Source organism: Symphalangus syndactylus, chromosome 1 (assembly GCF_028878055.3).
Source record: "Symphalangus syndactylus isolate Jambi chromosome 1, NHGRI_mSymSyn1-v2.1_pri, whole genome shotgun sequence".
Taxonomy (NCBI): Eukaryota; Metazoa; Chordata; class Mammalia; order Primates; family Hylobatidae; genus Symphalangus; species Symphalangus syndactylus.
The window spans coordinates 12,776,206-12,795,283 of NC_072423.2; the positions used below are offsets into that span (position 1 = coordinate 12,776,206).

The 19,078-nt window shown below is 43.7% G+C and overlaps 1 protein-coding gene across 3 annotated transcripts in view; it reads left to right on the top strand.

Moving 5' to 3' along the window:
* Window positions 1-16,168, top strand: part of FBXO15 (F-box protein 15) — a 76,590-nt gene extending 60,422 nt beyond the window's left edge. For 2 of the 3 annotated variants that reach the window (XM_055296522.2, XM_055296531.2), the window contains 2 exons: window positions 6,323-6,447; window positions 15,806-16,168. In XM_055296522.2, coding sequence (XP_055152497.1) covers window positions 6,323-6,447; window positions 15,806-16,075 — 395 coding nt within the window. In that variant the 3' untranslated portion in view covers window positions 16,076-16,168. The remainder of the gene's footprint in view (window positions 1-6,322; window positions 6,448-15,805) is intronic. The other variant, XM_055296541.2, reaches the window with a different exon arrangement.
* The last annotated feature ends 2,910 nt before the right edge of the window (window positions 16,169-19,078 follow it).

Genomic DNA, 19,078 nt, shown 5'->3' on the forward strand with positions numbered 1-19,078 from the left:
AGACTTAAATGTAAAACCTAAAGCTATAAAAATCCTGGAAGATAACCTAATAAATACCATTCTGAACATAGGACTGGCAAAGATTTCATGATGAAGACACCAAAAATAATTGCAACAAAAACAAAAATTGACAAATGGGACTTACTTAAACTAAAGAGCTTCTGCACAGCAAAAGAAACTATCAACCAAGTAAACAGACACGTATCGAATGGGAGAAAACATTTGCAAACTGTGCATTTCATAAAGGTCTAATATCCAGCATCTGTAAGGAACTTAAATTTATAAGCAAAACAAACCCCATTAAAAAGTAGGCAAAGGACATGAACAGACAATTTTCAAAAGAAGACATACATGCTGCCAAGAAGCATATGATAAAATGCTCAACATCACTAATCATTAGAGAAGTGCAAATCAAAACCACAGTGAGATACCATCTTATACCAGTCAGAATGGCTATTATTAAAAATTCAAAAAAATGACACAGGCTCACAAGGTTGTGGAGAAAAGGGAACGCTTATACACTGCTGGTGTGAATGTAAATTAGTTCAGCCATTGTGGAAAGCAGTTTGGCAATTTCTCAGAGAACTGCAAAGAGAATTACCATTTGACCCAGCAAACCCATTATTGGGTATGTTCCCAAAGGACTATAAGTTATTTTACCATAAAGACACATGCATGTATCTGTTCACTACAGCACTATTCACAATAGCAAAGACATAGAATCAACTTAAATGCCCATCAGTGGGAGACTGGATAAAATGTGGTACATGTACACCATACAGTATTATGCAGCCATGTCCTTTACACCAACATAGATGGAGCTAGAGGCCATTATCTTAAGTGAACTAATGAACAGAAAACAAAATACCATATGTTCCCCCTTATAAGTGAAAGCTACACATAGAGTACATATGAACACAAAGAAGGGAACAACAGATACCACCAAGTCCTACTTGAGGGTGGAGGGTTGGAGGAAGGTGAGGATCCAAAAACTACCTGTTGGGTACTATGCTTATTACATGGGTGATGAAATAATCTCTACAAACCCCTCCAACATGCGGTTTACCTATGTAACAAACCTCCACATGCACTCCCGAACCAAAATAAAAGTTTAAAAAAATGCCACAGCCACATTCAGCAACCCCCATCCTGATCAGTCATCAACCATCAACATTGAGGCAAGACCTTCCACGAGCAATAAGATAATGCTTTGCTGAAGGCTCAGATGGTCATTAGCATTTTTTAGCAATAAAGTATTTTTGAATTAAAATATGTACATTATTTTTTAGACATAATGCTATTGCACATTTAAAAGAGTATAGTATAAACATAACTTTTATATGCACTGGGAAACCAGAAAATTTATGTGACTTGCTTTTTTGTGATATTTGCTTTATTCCTGTGGTCTAGAACTGAATCTGCAGTACGTCTGAGATATGCTTGTGTTTAAGTTTCCCTCTAGTACCCTGGAGAAATGCTTTTATGTAGATCCTGCATCTTTCTCCATTTATTAATACTTATTTTTGTGTTGCCTTCGTGAACAAATTCTTATTATGTTTCCATATTTTGTTAGATTTGCTCTATATCCTAAAGACTTTCTGTAATATACTTTCTATTCAAATACCAATTAAAAACTATTCAGTGCTGGCCGGGCATGGTGGCTCACACCTATAATCCCAGCACTTTGGGAGGCCGAGGTGGGCGGATCATGAGGTCAGGAGATTGAGACCATTCTGGCTAACACGGTGAAACCCCATCTCTACTAAAAATACAAAAAATTAGCTGGGTGTGGTGGTGGGTGCCTGTAGTCCCAGCTACTTGGGAGGCTGAGGCAGAGGAATGGCGTGAGCCCAGGAGGCAGAGCTTGCAATGAGCTGAGATCGCACCACTGCACTCCAGCCTGGGCGACAGAGCAAGACTCCGTCAAAAAAAAAAACAAAACAAAACACTATTCAGTGCTTACTCTGTAAGACACAATAGAAAATATCAAGGGTATGAAAAACAAGTTATGGGCCTTAGAGGTATGAGACTGTTTAGCTCTTTAACAGCAGAACCTGATAAGTGCAGGTGATCTTGTTATGAAATTCTTCTTTAATGTTTTTGAGTTTTTTTCAGTTATTTTTGTATATATCATGTTATCGTCTTTTTATTGTTTTAATTCCAAAAATAGGTGACTTTTTGTTCTATCTTGATATTATCGAGTTTCTTGATATTAATTTTTTTTCTGTGTCTAGTTCAGATTATACTCCCCAAGAATTTATAATAGGTAAAGCATTAGAAACAGTATACTCCTTTCTGAGTGGTAATTACCTAGAAAAATCAGAGCAGATAATTCATTATAGCATATTTATTAGTACTTATTAGTACATGTTTTCTCTTTTGTACATCTGATGACTTATTATGAAAGTGTTACAAATTAGTGTTTCTCATTTGATGAAATCTAATCAATTTTAAATTTCCTGGTTGTTTTTTCCTGTTTTAAAACTTTTTCTATCCCAGGTTATAAAGATATTCTTCTTTGTTTTTCCTACCATTGTTATGGTTTCAGCTTTTGCATTTCAGTTTGTTATCTGTCCTTAACTGGTTTTGTGTAAGTTAGAAGATAAGTTGATGTTCTTTCCCAGTGTGGATGTCCAGTTGTTTTTGTACCATTTGTGAAAAGACTTTCTTTGCTCATCAAATCATTTTGATGACTTTGTCAAAAATCAATTGCTTGTAAAAGTGTGGGTCTATTTCTGAACCAATCTATTCCATTTTATTGATCTGTGTGTCTTTTTTGTTGTTGTTTTGAGACGGAGTCTCGCTCTGTTGCCCAGACTGGAGTGCGGTGGTGCGATCTCAGCTCACTGCAACTTCTGTCTCGGGGTTCAAGTGATTCTCCCACCTCAGCCTCCTGAGTAGCCGGGATTGCAGATGCCTGCCACCACACCTGGCTAATTTTTGTATTTTTAGTAGGATAGTGTTTCACCATGTTGGCCAGTCTGGTCTCGGACTCCTGCCCTCAGGTGATCCACCTACCTTGGCCTCCCAAAGTGCTGGGATTACAGGTGTGAGCCACCGCGCCCAGCCAATCTGTGTGTCTTTATAAATAATGCCACACTGTCTTGATTTCTGTAGCTCTATAGTAAGTCTTGAAGTCAACTTTTTTTTTTCCTTTCCAAGATTGTTTTGGCTATTTTAGGTCCATAGCGTTTTCATATGGAGTTTAGAATCATCTTGCCAATATTATTATTTATATAATTATTAATTATTTATAAACCATTTTCTGAAGTACCTGTTGGGATTATGCTTGTGACTGTGTGAAACTTTAATAGATAAGTTTGGGTAATTGGACATCTTCACTATATTGGGTCTTCCAGTCTACAAACATGGCACATCTCCACATTCTGCTTGACAATGCTCTTGGCAGTCTTTAGATAGAATATTATTATTGAGATAAAGCATAGAGGGTACTTAACACACTTAGCTTGGCATACATAATCAACTACTGTATAATGTTAATATTATCAGTTCCATTCATCCTCACAAAGCCTTATCAAGTGCTATTTGTATCCGTATTTTACTGAGTTCGGAACTTGACCATGGTTATACAGTTAATAAATGGCTGAGCAGGGTTTGGAATGAGGTCTTTATGAGTCTAAAGGCCATGCTTACAGGTAGTGTCACTGGAAACCAAGGATGGTGAGCCTCAAATTGTATTTTGCTGAATTTTGCAGATGGTCTTGTGTATTGGTAGGTTAAGATTAGAGTCTCCAAGAACAGAATTTATTCTGAATGACTTAAGGAGCACGGGAATTTAATAAAGGATATGCTTGCTCGTAGTCTCTCTAGCAGAGCCACACTCTATGTTTATAGATGCAAAGCCATGCTCTGTGGCTTCTCTTGTGAAACTATCGCCAGTATAGTAACCATTAGTAGCCTCGAGACCTCTGCCCCTGCCAGCCTGAGGCGCAGGCCCCTGCCACTGCCTCTGCCAGCAGATGGCTCTTCCCGTTCTGTTCCTCCTCTCAGTGCTCATTTCCGACTCCAGGTTTGCAGGAACACATGTGTCTCATTGAAGGTGCCTGCATCACCAGTGACCTGCTTATAAGGAGGGCTGGGAGCGGAGGCTGAGCGTGGGACTCATAGGCTGAGCCATTACTTCGAGTATTGGGAAGCCATAGTGATTCCCTAGTGTATCCTGCTTGCTAATTTATAAATAGGCTTTTCTCTTGGGAGTAGTATGAAAACAAACATGATAATCTGAATCTGCATTATAAATTATTGGCTAGTAGATAATTAATTAGTGATATGTTTCGCATATTTCTTACTCTATTGTAACACAGACTCTGGACACAGAACAGGGTTTGGATCATGTTTCTGCCATTGACCAGGGATCTGACCTTGGGCAAGTTACTGTTAACCTCTCTGCGTCAGTTTTATCACCTATGAATTCAGGAAATTATATTACCTAATTAATATTATTATTTAAGGTGTTAAAGTATTCTTCTAAGCTATTAAGTGTCTAACTCAGTGGTTGGTATACAATAATTACTCAAAAATACACCTATTTTATATACACACACTTTCACACATCTGTTCCATGTGCAGACTGTTTAAATGTAGGAAGAGCTTAACCTTTCTCTGTCTTATAAGTGGTTACAGAGGGTTGGTGGAAAGAGCTCTGACCTTTTGAGACACCACAGTGTTATAATTGTTCTGAAGTGGGAGAATACCTGGTAATAACAAAATAACAGTCTCTGCTTCTACAGGGATTTGATGTTTATTAGCTCAGACAGTTGCCATTGAGACGTTATTGGCTGCTGTACTTTGGAGTGCATTTTCTGCCGTGTCCTGGGGACAAGCTGTGTGGAAGATGAGCTCTTGGTTTTCTGTAGGCGCCGTCGGCTGCCTGCCTTTGCCGCACCAGTCAGAGGCCTCCCTTGGTTTTGCACATGGCTGCAGTAGTGCAGGGCAGAGCGGAGTCATATCTGGTCCATTCAGAATGTCATTACTGTGCCTCCGCTGAGGCCTCGCTTTTCATACACTTCCTCCCTGCTTCCGTCAAGCCCTGCTGAGGTGACGAGGTGATGAGGTGACAGCAGAGCTGTTGCCTGGGAAGGGTCCGTGTCATTTGGCATTTCTTCCTACGCCTGGGGAGAGTGGAAGGGAAGCTATACAGCTCTTGCTAATTACTCAGCAGTAGAGAGGAAAATGTGGGCTGCCTCTGTCCTTAGAACAGAAGTAAGACGTGGAGAAACCAGCAGTGTGGCATCTGGGCAAGGAGCTCCCATTTGCGGGGCTGGAAATCCTGCCTCTGTGTCGTCTCTCACTTAAAGCATATTACTGGGTCACAAAAGAGGCCCCAGGCAAAGCGTGGGCTTTAACCTTCTGGTGACACTGAAGTTGGAGAACACTGTATAACATTTCTAGAACAGAGCTTTGGCTCCCAAGGCAGCTTGGCTTTGGTTTTATTTTGTCTCGTGAAATAACCAGGCCAGGGCTGGAGAACACTTGCTCTTTTCCATGATTTTTCTGTCTGCTTTGCCCTGTGACTTGCACCTTCCCTTTGTTCAGACTTCCATCTCTGGAGAACTCTCAGGTATGAGTTGTCTTGCTGTGCCTGATGGTCGCTTCTCAGGATGTGTTCAGACAGAACCAGGAAGCTTGTGTCTGTGTGAAACCGAGGGGTGCCGCGGCTCTCCCTGCCACAGGAGGCCTAGGGCAGCAGGGCTAGTGTGCTGTGTGGGTGCAAGGGCTCCTCCGTGTGGCCAGGCTGCCAGTAGCTGGCTTGGAGCTGGCAGCAGAGGGCCAGGGTTTGGCCTCCAGCTAGGTGGGCGTGTGCACGCACTCTCACTCAGTTACAAGCCTATGCAGAGGTGTTGGTTTATTTCATATGAGTTTCTTCCACTCCTCTTCATGTTCGCCTGCTCTCCAGCCCCTTGTTTCTTTGCCATTTCTGCACCTGCTTTCTTCAGCTCTGTAATTCTAGATATCGGTTTTCAGCACTGTTGGCTTACCCACATCAGAAGAACCCTTTCTTCCTTCAGTGACCACCTTTCCATCAGTGACAGGTGGCTATTCAGGCTCACCTCAGCCGGCTTCCCCCGACTCACCTTTGACATCACCTTTCTGGGCACTTGTTAATGTTTCTGTCTCTGGGACACAGATGCATCACTCTGGCCTCAAGCCAGAGGCTGGGATTGCTGTGCCCATGTTGCCCCTGTCGCTGAGGCCAGGGCTTACCAGGGTGAGGTATCCCCATGACGTTGCCTACTGAACGTGCTTGGCTTGTTGTCTTGCATTGGAAGACAGTGATTGAAACAATCTTACATCTTTTCAGGAAATATTGAAAATGGACACGTGAAGCTCATTGTTATACATTTAAAAAATAACAGAGAACACCTACCTCTTATTGGAAAAGTTGGCCTCTCGTGGAAAACTGATATTTTTGATGGCTGTATAAAGGTAAAAAACAGAAGTGTTTTCTTTTCTTCAAGTAACTTGATTTCTATATAATAAAAAGTCTGTTTATATATGTAAATTATATAGTCATATATGTATGATGTTTCTTTTATAGTTCTGGATTTATTGTTCTGGTTTCTGAAGGTTGGTGCCCATTCTGTTAGCCATTGACAACCAGTGGATTCACTCATGAGATGCTTATTGAGTACCTTTCATTTGTCACTGAGTATGGTGGAGTTGGAGGGGCAGGTAGTCTGCAGCAGCATTTCAGAACACTGTTGATCACAGCCCCCTACTCCCTCAAAGCCCCTCTGTTTTGTGGAAAGAGAGTGGAACTGAAGGTTGGACCAGGCAGGCAGCATCTATTCAAAACATCTTGATCATCCATGTACCAATTTAAAACTTATTGCAGTTATAAATTCTTAGTCCAGGATATAGGGATTTCCTTGAACTGTTAAATAAAAGATTAGCCACATGGGTGGGAGAGTTGATTTAGTGGTTGGGAAGTGGCAGGGAAGGAGGGAGGAGGAGGAAGAGGGGACAGATGTTCTCACAGTTTTGCTTTCTTCTGTCCTTGTGCCCATGGCTGCTCCTGGTTCTTGTCACTCTCCATCTTTATTCTGTGGGATGAACAAGATTTTCACAGTCCCAGGGACCAGCGGGATCAATCTCCTGTGACTGCGGGGGCCTCCCCTAACATGGCTTTATACTGCGCTATGCATGGGCACCTTGTTAGAACTATTAATGATGACGACCGGGACCAAGAGTGGTGTTATCATGAAGCACTGTCCCTTGAGCCACTTGATATTTGATACAATGAGATATTTTACAAATCCTATTTATTCATAACAAATGTTTAAATTTTGGTAAAAATTATGTTTATCACACATCATATTGTTTCATGCCTTTAAGAGAACAGACCTACCTTCTTTCTTTTTCTTCAGATTTCAGTAAAGTTTATAATAAAAATTGGCACTAAGATAAAATATTCACATCAAAACAGACCTTGAGGATCAAGAAAGGCAGAATGTGAATATGATAGTCTTTTAAAGGGTCAGCATAATTTTTAAAAATAATTCTGTGTTTTCTGGTAGTCCAGAGCAAGATGAGAGCAGTCATTTAGTTCTCACTGGGAGAAAAAAGGGAAGTGTAGTCATTATACAAAGAAAGCTTTATCCCAGTTCTGATCATTAAAAACAAAATCTCCAATGGGACTTTATGTAGGACAGACTAAGCTACATAATGGACCAACCCTAAATAGCATCTTAGCAGCAGATGCACTCACAGATTTCTCATAGAAGTTCTCAGAGAAGCTGAAGATACAGCTTCAAAATTGGACCTTTACATGAGCTCCAAGCAGTGATTCTGTAGGTTGCTAAACCAATGTGACTCAGGTGCACAGGTTTTTAGAAAAACAGCTTGATCTGAAAGCAGGATTTTGAATTTTTAAAGTAGAGAATGGATTGCATGTCCCTGGACAGTTTTCCCCATAAATTCCTTTTCTCAGATGGGCTTCGGGAAAAGATAGCAAATAGCTCAAAAGCTTGTACCGTCTCCCTTGGGCCTGGAGGGTAGATGTGGTTTATTTTCTGTTTGCCTTTTATGCTCTTGGGATCAGTATTAAGACTAAGCTGTCCTCAGAATTCCCAAAAGAATAAAAAGTCAGATCAGTGATGTCATATGCCTTGTATTTGCTGTGCAGCTCAGGTATTTCTCTCCAGGAGTCTGATCACCCTAAGAATAGTGAAATGACAACATGTATTTTAAGAAATTGCTTGGAATGAGTTAAAAACTTTTTTTTAAAGCATGGACATTAGCTTAGAAAGTTTCTTAGGTACATAAGACTTTTTAAAAAAAGTAAAATAAAAACCCCACTCCTTCTGGAAATTGTAGACACAACCTCTGGTGAGGAGCTTCTGCTACATAGTTTACGATGCCTGTCAGAGCATAGGCTACAGAGAAAGTACGTCACCCAAATACGATGCTGGTGGAAGGACAAAGAAGTGAGAAAATATTAACGATAATGACGGAGGATGCTGCCTAGTTGCGTCATGTTGGTTGAAGTGATGTGCGGTCATGAAAGGACATCTGATGTCCTTGGGACCTGCTGTTCCCATGAGAATCTCCATCTTCCTCCAACCTCAGAGTTGAGTGACCTCCAACACTTACTGGTGTGGCAGTAGTTCAGGTGGAAAGTATCTTTAGCTTGAGTTCCTGGAGCAAAAACTCAACAGAGCAGAAGTTTATGTGGTAAATTATTAAACTTTAAAATTCTTTAAAAATCACATTATTAGTAGGTCAGTTTTTTATTCCTTTTTTTTAAAAAGGTCAAAAGATACTGATAATTATTACAATAATATTATGAATGAGCTATATTTTAATTGTGGTAAAATAAACATAAAATTTACCACCTTCACCACTTGACTTCTATATTTCAGTGGCTTACATACCTTCTCATTGTTGTATAACCATCACTACTGTCTAATCTCCAGAACTCTTCATTTAAAGATGCTCTCAGTGGCCATGTGTTAGTACTGAATCCATGCAGGACGCTTGCTCTCTAAGTGGTTACCATGCTATTTTACAAAGTCATGTTGAAACAGCCAGGCTACTCTCTCAAGGTAACCTTGCTGCAGTCTTCAGTATAAGTCAGGTAATCAACATGAAATACTCTCCTGCTCTGTCTTCTCCCAGTGCCTATCAGAATTTCAGATGGATGGATTTTCTTTTGGTGAGGCTTTTCCCGTATGTTTCTTTTACGTTTTTCTTTCACTCCTTGGCGTTTTTGATGTTATTTTAATGTTACTTCTAAATCTGTATGGAGATTGGCATCAATTTTTATTTAGACTAGATATTTCAGTGTGGTTCTGTGGTTCAGCTTTATGTAAGAACAGTTGAGTTCAGTAGAGCCTGCTATGGGCACGTCATGGGTCAGCATGTTGCAGGTAGCCGTGGCCCATGAGAAAGGCACCCTGGCCACTTTGCTTGACAAGCACTGCAGCTGCATGGGTGATTAAGGCTGCTGGTGCTGATACAACTGAACATCGCAGGAAGAACAGGACAGTCCCACACATGTGAGTGCTGCACTCTCCCCAGACGCTGAGTTTTGAGCCTGGTGTAGTTCACTGGTCCATGGGGGAACAGGTGAGGAGAGACTTCCTCCTGCAGGGAGGGTTAGGTCTACCAACTGCTCAGATATGTGCCTCCTGGACGTTCAGAGTGAGAGGGACTGATTTAGGAGAGGATGACTGAAAACAATCTCTGTGAGGAGAAAGAGGAAAGGGCCAGTGGGAGGAAGGCTCATGGGAGGTTCTGACATGCATCCCCCTCCAGAAGGTTGGGAGTGATTTATTCTGGAGAAGGAACCCAGTGGAGAAAGAGATGCTTTGGACAGGATGGGAAATAAGGAGTGAGGTTCTAGAGGTGAGGGGCAGCTGGCCCAGGGAGGGGTGCGAGACCCACTGTGCCACTGCGGCTGGTGCTGAGGTGGGCCTCTTCCTAGCTGGCTGTCCTGCCTGGGGTGGGCTAGTGCCCGGGGACAGGAGGGAGAGTGATTGGGGGGCATTAGAAAGGCTGCTAGGGCAGGTCAGGAGGAGCCTTGAAACCCTCAGGAAAGAATTTGGATTTTGGTTTATCTGTGGATGTTGTTAAAGAGTTTGATGTGCCTATTGTGTGCTAGGCCATGTTTTAGGTTAGGAGGGAATTGGAGAATGCTGGACTTTGAGAACTAGGAGGGCTTCAGAAGAGAGTCAGCTCCCAGCTCTTGATCTGGCAGCAGAGGAGGTGGGAGAGCAGAAATACTGAGACACCCACTGACGGCTTAGGGCTCTGAGCAGCGTCCTCCCCAAGGAGCCCTTGTGCTCCACCAGCTGCTCCTTCCTGACTTCTGCCAGGGTTTCTCCTCCTCAACCTTCTCGCAGGTGATGGGACCCAGGGCTCCACCTCCTTCCTCCCATAGGATCTAACCACCATCTCCATGCTGGTGGGTTTGGTGAGGTTGTAAGTAACATAGTCAAGTGTCTGCTAGCCCAGAGGCTAAGGTCATTCAGGGTGGTGGGGTATGGAAGATGGGTGCACCGTGCAGTCCCACCTGCTGTGTTATCTCAGAGGTGCTTAGGCCTCAGAGCCTTCTCTCTAAAACGGCCACAGTGGTAATGCCCATTCCAGGAGGGCTCCGGCTGCCTGCCAAAGACAGAGCCATCTGCTGGCCCTCAGTATTGGCTTCGACTGCCCCATTCTCAGCCTCAGTGAGGCTGCAGTGTAGGGTATTTTTTCTTCTTTCCCACCTGCTCCCCACTCTGGTGTCCTCCTCGCAGCCCAGGCTCTGTGTGTGGTGGTCCCTGTCACGCAGGAAACAGTGGGTGCTGTGGAACAGGCTGTGTGGGGCTGGTCACTAGTGTTCCAGGACCACTGCAGCCGATTGCCTGGGAAAGGCATCCAGGAGCAAGGTCAGGTGTCTGAGGGGTTCCTGGGCGGTCTCACTGTGTAGCTCATCTGATGTGAGGGGCCTTAGGCTCTGGCATGCACTCTCCCATCAGGGATTAGAGTGTTTCATGCTGGCTGCTTCTTCACCCAGGTCTCCTGCACAGATGGCGGCCAGTTCATGCCAGTCACTTATTAAACCATCTCATTTTTTCAATGTTTGGAATGTCTTTTTTCCTTAAATTTCTCCAAGATATACATGTATTGAGTCGAGACCCTTTGACCTGATCATACTCAGGTCCAAATGGTCAGCATTTTTGGCCACATCTAATTAGTTATAACTTGTGAAAGCAGTGGTACATAGTTGCTCAGTTTATGCTGATATCTAAGAGTAGCATTTAAATTACAATTGATAAAACACAAATGTGGGGCAGAAGTCATGGCAAATAATGAGCCATCCTGAAAAGATAAGCATTAGAATATTTTATCCTTGACGTTACTTCTTAGCTTCCTTAGAATTAAATAAAATAGTGGATGTAAACTCCTATTTTTCCAGAACATACAACACGTTAAAAACATGGCTCACACCATCTACCCTCATTGATAGAGGCATTAATCACAGTAGCCAAAAGGTAGAAGAAAACCAAGTGTCCATTCACAGATAAGTGGATGAACAGACTGTAGTCTATCCATGCAATCAAGTATTATTTGGCCTTAGGAAGGAAGGAAATTCTGACGCATACTACAGTATGGAAGAACTTTGAAGACATGATGCTAAGGGAAATAAGCCAGTCACAAAAGGACAAATACTATATTACTCCATTTATATGAGGTTCCTATAGTTGTCAAATTCATAGAGACAGGAAGTAGAATGGTGGGTGCCAGAGGCTGGAGGAGAGGAAGTGGGAAGTTAGGGTTTAATGGGGACAGAGTTTTAGTTCTACAAAATGAAGAGTTCTGGAGATTAGATAGTAGTGATGGTTATACAATGAGAAGGTATGTAAGCCACTGAAATATAGAAGTCAAGTGGTGAAGGTGGTAAATTTTATGTTTATTTTACCACAATTAAAATATAGCTCATTCATAATATTATTGTAATAATTATCAGTATCTCCAGCTGTGCCTCCTCCCCTGACTCAAGCCTCCACCTAGCTATATCTGTTCACTTGGTGGATTTAGTGGCTTGGGTTCCTCATGGACATTGTGGATTCAGCATGTCTAAAACTTGCACGTTTGTTCTTCCTCATATCATCTGCTTCTGTAATGGGTAAGCAAACGATCTAGGAGACAAAACCTCCGTTCCTGTTACTCTCCCATTAAGATGCGAGATTCTGCTCTGCCTACCTCGTCAGTGTCTCTTCCATCTCTTATTTCCTGGTGTTTGCTGCCCCGATGCATTAGGGCTCCTGCTGTCCTACCTTAGTGTTTAATAACAACCAGCACCTCTATCACTACTCTTACTGCCTCCCTCTCATTTTATCACACTCATTCATTCATTCGGCACATAATGGCTGAGCTTCAGTGACTGTGTGCATATGCAGGTGGCCAGGGGCACGATGCTGAGCCAAGCTGGCCTAAGTCCTACCCCCTTGGTGCTTAGCATCCATCTCTACCTGCACTGGCCGGGCCAAGTCGGTTTCAGTGGGTACATGGTCAGTTGAGATGAGAGTATCAGGGAAACTTCCCAAGGGACTGGTATTTGAACTGAATGCTGAGATGGACAAAGAGAAGATGGGGAGAGGAGCTCTCAGCGGGGGAGCCTGGGTGGCTCTTTGTCAGCTGGGGGCATGGTGTGTTCAAGGGTGAAGGGTCAGTGTGGCTGGAGCACAGATGGCAAGAGGTGGCATTCTGTGCAATGAGGTGGGATGGGCAGGTGAGGCCAGGTCAGGCCTTAATGGTAGCCGGAAGGAATTTGATTCTTTCTTGAGAGCCATGGAAAGTTGTCTCAGGGTGATATGCTGAGACTCACGTTTTGTAAAGGTTTGTTTTCTGAATGTGGAGAATGAGTGGGGAGATCAGTTAGATGGCTGCCTCCTTAAAGGAAGAGCAGTAACTTGGTTTCCTAGTCTGCTTGGCCTGCCATCACAAATCCCCATCAGCTAGGTGGCTTTTAAGCAATAGAAACTTATTTCTTACAGTTCTGGAGGCTGGAAGTACCAAGGTCAAAGCACCAGCAGATGGGTGTCTGGTGAGGGCCCTCTTCCTAGTTCCTAGAGGCACCTTCTAGCAGTGTCCTCACCTGGTGGAAGGAGCGAGACAGCTCTTTGGGCCTCTTTTATAAGGACCTCAGTCCTATTCATGAGAGCTCTGCTCCCATGACCTAATCACCTCCCAGAGACCACATCACCTAAACAGTCACATTGGTGATCAGATTTTAAGACACGGGTTTTGGGGCGCACAAACATTCAGACCATAGCACTTGGACTAGGGCAGTGGCAATGGAGATGGACAAAAGTAAAGTGATTCAAAAGAGGTAAGAACTAACGGGATTGGGTGATGGTTGGCTCGTCAGGGCTAGGAGGGAGGCCCCTAGAATGACGCTGACATTTCAGGCATGCACAGCCAGATGACTGATGATGGTTCCACCAATCCCTGGGACGAGGAGCACCAGGAGAGCTTTGCTGGGAGGGTCCTGAGTTTGGGTGTAGTCCTGCTGGACTTGAGGGACCCTTGAAAGATCCAGAAGTTGAGTACGCACTTGAATATTTAGGTCTTGAACTTAGAAAAGAAGTTCAGCCTGGAGATAAACTTTTGGGAATCACAGGCATGTTGGTGATAAGTTAGGATGCAAATGTAGATGAGTTCCATTTACGGGGAGAGATTACATAGAGTGAAAATAGGGCCTAGGACCAAGCTGTAGGAACCTCAGCAATGGGAGCGGGTAGAGAGCTGCAGTGGGTTCTGGATGCATTTGGAGAGGTAAAATTACTCTTCACTGTTTTCTTGAAAAACTAAACACTGCTGAGAAGCAGACATACAGATGGTCACTAGATTTAGTGACCTTATCAAGAGATGTTTGGTCAGATGATGGAGAAAGGATACCAGGCCAGAGCAGTTTGATGAGTGAATGGGTATTAATGGACAAATCCAGCAGAGACAGCTCTTTGGAGAGGGCTGTCTGGGAAGCGAGGAAAGAGCAGGGGCCTGCGGGGCCCAGGGAGGCTGTTTCTCTCTCTGCCTCTCTAAGATGGGAGTTACTTGAATGTGTTGAAGGCTAAAAGCTGATGGGAGGATACAAGTAGTCACTTGAGAGAGGGACGTCGTGCCTTTGCCAGATGGGCTACGCTGCAGCAGGAGGTTACTGGGCCACACCTGGGAGGAGCAGATGAGAAACACATGCGAGGAGAGGTGGGCGCAGAGGAGCTGGGCTGTGGATCTGCAGTGAGAAGTTGAGGAAAACATCCTTCTTCCCTCTCTGTGAAGGCCGAGGTCCTCTGCAGAGAGCACCCTCCTAGCAGGATGCAGAGGGCTGAGGGAGGGGATGAGGCGTTGTTCCATGAGGCGGAGAGGGAGCCACCCAGAGAGCCAGGGTGGGACCCTCAGGCTGCGCTGAGGATGGTGCAGCTGCATGGGTACCCAGCAGCTCTGTGTGCAGCCCTCCCGCTGTGCTTGGTGCTCAGGTCCAGACAGATAGAAAATAACCGCGCTCCTCCGGGCTGGGGTTTTGCTGGACCTGGACCTAAGGTGTGATGCAAGGGGAGTGAGGGAGGTATGTGCATTGGCAAGAGTGTTATTCCAGCAAAGGCCAGTGAAATCTAAAGTGGAAAGGAAGAGGCGGGAGAAGGAAGGGCTGGCTGGCGGGTGGGCTAGGTCCATGGGCAGTGCTCTTCAGGCCTTCTTCCATATTTACTGCGGTGTGGGCATATACAGACCACACATTCATGTGGAATGAAAACAGCATTCATGAAATGACGTTTATGCTTACTATGTGCAATGCATGCTGACTGTGTTCTCTTTCATTTTGTTTCATTTTATTTTGACAAACAGTTGTGTCCTGCTAAATTTACTTCAGGATGCATTAATAGGTCATGGCTTGCAGGGTGAAAACATTGGGTGGATCTGAAGTACAGTTGTAGTGGAAGTCGTCCAGTGAGTCAGCTGGAAGACGAAGGGTGGCAGTTAGAAGACAGGGTGCCTGAGGCATTGATAGTGAAAGTGGACCACTTCTGGGAAGTGATGTGTCGGTGATGTGATTGTGGGAGTGAATAACTGAGGTCAAGTTGAGGAGGAGGTCATGGAGTTGACCAGCTCAGGAGTTGAGAGTCCAGGATACTGGAGGCTCCACCAGGGTCCCCACGGATGTTGGGGTCACTTGGGATGACAGTGAGACTTGGAAGACTTGGGAGAGTGAGAGGGAGAGGCAGACAGCAGGGCTGGTGCCAGAGTCCTGGAAATGAGAGTGGGCGGACAGGAGGCTGGCACATGTCAGAGACGGGCATGGAGCATGGGTACAGAGCTGAAGTTCAGAGCCTCAGAGAAGCAGGAGGTTTCTCAGAAGAGGGGAGGGATCGGCCTGGTGGTGGCAGTGAAGACCCAGGAACACAGGCACACTGCTTCTCAGGGTGATGTGGCGCCTCATACTCGGAGGCACTGACTGGTTATTGGTGTGATTTGTGTCACATCTGTAGCCACCGTACTTTAAGTTCCATGAAGAGATGGACAATATTTGTGACATTTCTCTGAGCTCCCAGTGCTAAGTCCTAAACTGAGCCCCGTGAGAGCTCCTGTGTATATTTGAGAATGAATATTAAGTGATGAGACACACAAAAGCCCAAGTATAGTCTAGGTTATGAAGTAGGCCGTGAAAAACGAATGATAGTATTCTGGATTTTGATGCCACATGCAGCATTTCTAGTGAGTTTTACAGTGTTGCGATTTTTCTGTGAAAATCAGGTCTGATTGGCCTTTTTATCCTTGTCAATCTGTGTTTATTTTGCAGAGTTGTTCCATGATGGACGTAACTCTTTTGGATGAACATGGGAAACCCTTTTGGTGTTTCAGTTCCCCAGTGTGCATGAGATCACCTACCACACCCTCTGACGGCCCTAGCTTCTTGGGACAGACGTACAACGTGGACTACGTTGATGCGGAAGGAAGAGTGCACTTGGAGCTGGTGTGGATCAGAGAGACCGAAGAGTACCTTATTGTCAACTTGGTCCTTTACCTTAGTATCGCAAAAATCAACCATTGGTTTGGGACTGAATATTAGCAGTAGGTGGCAAATTATTGTTGTTATTTAGTTGTTTATTTTTGACTGGCTTTGTTCTTGGTGTTGAAAGTTAAAATAAAGCAAATCTGCAGAGTGCTGTGCAATGCCTTTCATCTCACATTAGAAATTATGATTTATGGGTCATTTTTAAGTTAATGTTTGAAGGATTCAGTTAAATTTTAAAAACAAAAGTAACAGTGAAACTTCATATGAAAACAAAAAAAAAGGTATTTACTTCTCTTCCACCCTTCGTTAAAAATCTAAGAACTTTTACTTAAGCAAATGATCATGTGATCACTGTGTGTGTGTGTGTGTGTGTGTGTGTGTAGGGGTGTGTTCTTACAGATAATAGTTTTTCTTTATTGGTAAGAAGCTCAAATGAGAAAATGTACTTAAATATTAATATAAGCTTCATTATATTCACTAGAATTAGAAAGTGCTACATTCATGACAGTCAGCAGCCATATTGGTATTTAATAAAGTTAAATAGACCAGTGGCCTCATTAACAAGAAAAGATATATCTGAAATCATAAGGAAGTTATAACTTAAAAGAGCAAGGCACAGTACAAGTCCAGTGGGGACACCAGCTCTGTGTGAGTGGGGATAGAGACGGATGAGTTATTGAAACTTCCTCTGCAGAAATATTTTAAGAAAATTGACAGATGATCAGGATTCAAATAGGGGTGATAAGTATCTAAGCCTATGTTATTTTAGGGCATTTGGTTCTACATTTGTTTTAGATTATGTTGGTTGTTTTGATTATATTTTTATCCCCCACTTGAAAGTTCCCCTCCGAGGTGGTTTTCGACGTCCTGCCGTGTTCCTCCTTCTCAGGCGTGCATGAGCACATGCCCCCGCTCTGTGTTTCATTCTTCTCCTGTTTAGTGACCTGGCCACTTTCTCTTTGGAGGTATGTGTATGATAGTGAGCATGTGAGAGTGCAGAATAAAGAGCCTGAAGACAGCAATCAAGTGAAGATGGGGAACAGATATTATGTTCTTGCCCCAAAAAACGTGAGAGTAAAAGGATTTCTGCTGCTGACACCGTTCTCCACCCTCCTTTCCTCCATGACCTTGGGCCAAAGTCCTTAGGAAGAGAGGAATTTGAAATGCGGTCAGATGTTGTGAGCACTGGGCTGTGTTATTTCATGGTGTCACCAGTGAGGGAATGTGGAGTGTCTGCCCCAGCTGAGTGAGCGTCAGGGGCGGAAGGAGGCACTGGCCTGAGCACTGAGCCCAGATGAGGCCCAGGACTCAGGAGAGGCCAGGGATGCCGAGTGCCGCTTACAGAGCTGCGTTGGAATACAACCACGAGAAAATGTGTGGAGACCCCCCTGAACCCCCTGGGTTAAATTGTGAAGGACTAGATGTCCTGACAATACTGGAAACATAGCAGAGCGGGGGAAGAAGCCCTGTTCTCTACCTCCTGTTTAATGATGTTTGGATGGAGGAGGGAAGCAAGGACCTCCAGGGATGGCACAGCGGAGCTCCGTGGACATGAACGCCTGCCTTCCCTGCCAGACTGCTAGTCCTGTGAGCAGGGACAATGACGACTTCTGGTTCACTGCTTCATCTCCAGCACCTAGGAGCATGCCAGGTGCTCCATAATCGATACTCAATAACGATTTGTCAAACCAATGGAAACTGTTATCGGGATATACCAGCAGCCATGGGAGCACGAAGGAAGCAGGGAGCAATTCTGACTGATGATTCTGGGAGTCCCTTACATCTCAGGTGACATCTGAGTTCACCCTGGAAGGGAGGTTTACTGGGCAGCAATGGGGAAGGGTGAGGCGGAGGAGGCAGTGCTCATAAAGCCTTGGTGCTTTTAAGAGTCTCATCAGAACAGGTGTGCATGCCACACACAACCGAAAGATGCTAGCGGACACCCCGTCCCAATGTAACTTACACATGTCTGAGATATTAATATTCAGCTTTTAAAGCTGTCTCTTATATTTGCCTCCATATTTCTAAATATATTTAAACATATCAGATTATGAATTCTACTTTTTGTTTCTCCCAGGATACTTCAGCCCTGGAGATCCATCTCTTTTTGCTGTGAACTGCTTGTTCTCTAGCCATGCTGGGCAGCTGTCATTCTGGGGTTCCCTGCATGCATCCTCCATTTTATGGAATCCTGTCTTCCTCTTTCCTGGTTCATATCCTTTTTTTCAGTGATACACGTTCTCCTGTGGCTTTCTAAGAAAGATGACACGGAAGATATATTTTGAATCTATGGATTTCTGAAAAATGTCTGATGGATAGTTTAATTGGGTACCAAACTGTAGGAAGAAAAATATTTTCACTGGGAACTTTGAAGACAGTTGTTATCGTTGTTGCTGTTATTTAATGCCACTTTGCCTTTTCTTCCTCTGTATGTGGTCTTCTCTCTTTCTCTAGTCGCTGAAAGCTTTTAGGATTTACTCTTCTCTCCTGGTATCTTAAAATCTCAAGACGATGTGCCTTGGAATAGGTTTTTTGCATTCATTATGGGTCATTTTTATCTGTGAACTTGTGTACTTAAGTCTTGGATTTTTAAAAAATCGGAGAGTAGTTTCTTTGCTGTCTTTCAGTTTTGTTAACTGTGATTCTTTCTGGATTGATTCTCTCAAATGCCTTATCTTTTCCATCTTATCGTCTGTCTTTTAGTCTTTTGTTCTGCTTTATGGAATATTGCATCATTTTTATATTTTTTATTTTGATGATCAGGGTTTTACTTTGTAAGAACTCTGTTTTCTAGTTCCTTCTAAAGCATTTGTGTCTGTTTTATAAATGTAATATTTTCTCTAAAGCAGGTGTTGCCAAACTTTTTCTGCACAGGGCCAGATAATAATTGAGGCTTTGTGGGCCATATGGTGTCTGCTGCAACTCCTCAACTGTGCCATTGTGGTATGAAGTCAGCTATAGATGGTACACAAATGGGCATGGTTGTGTTCCAAAAATACTTTATTTATAAAAACAGCAGCTGAATTTGGCCTTCAGGCTGTAGTTTGCCAAGTTCTG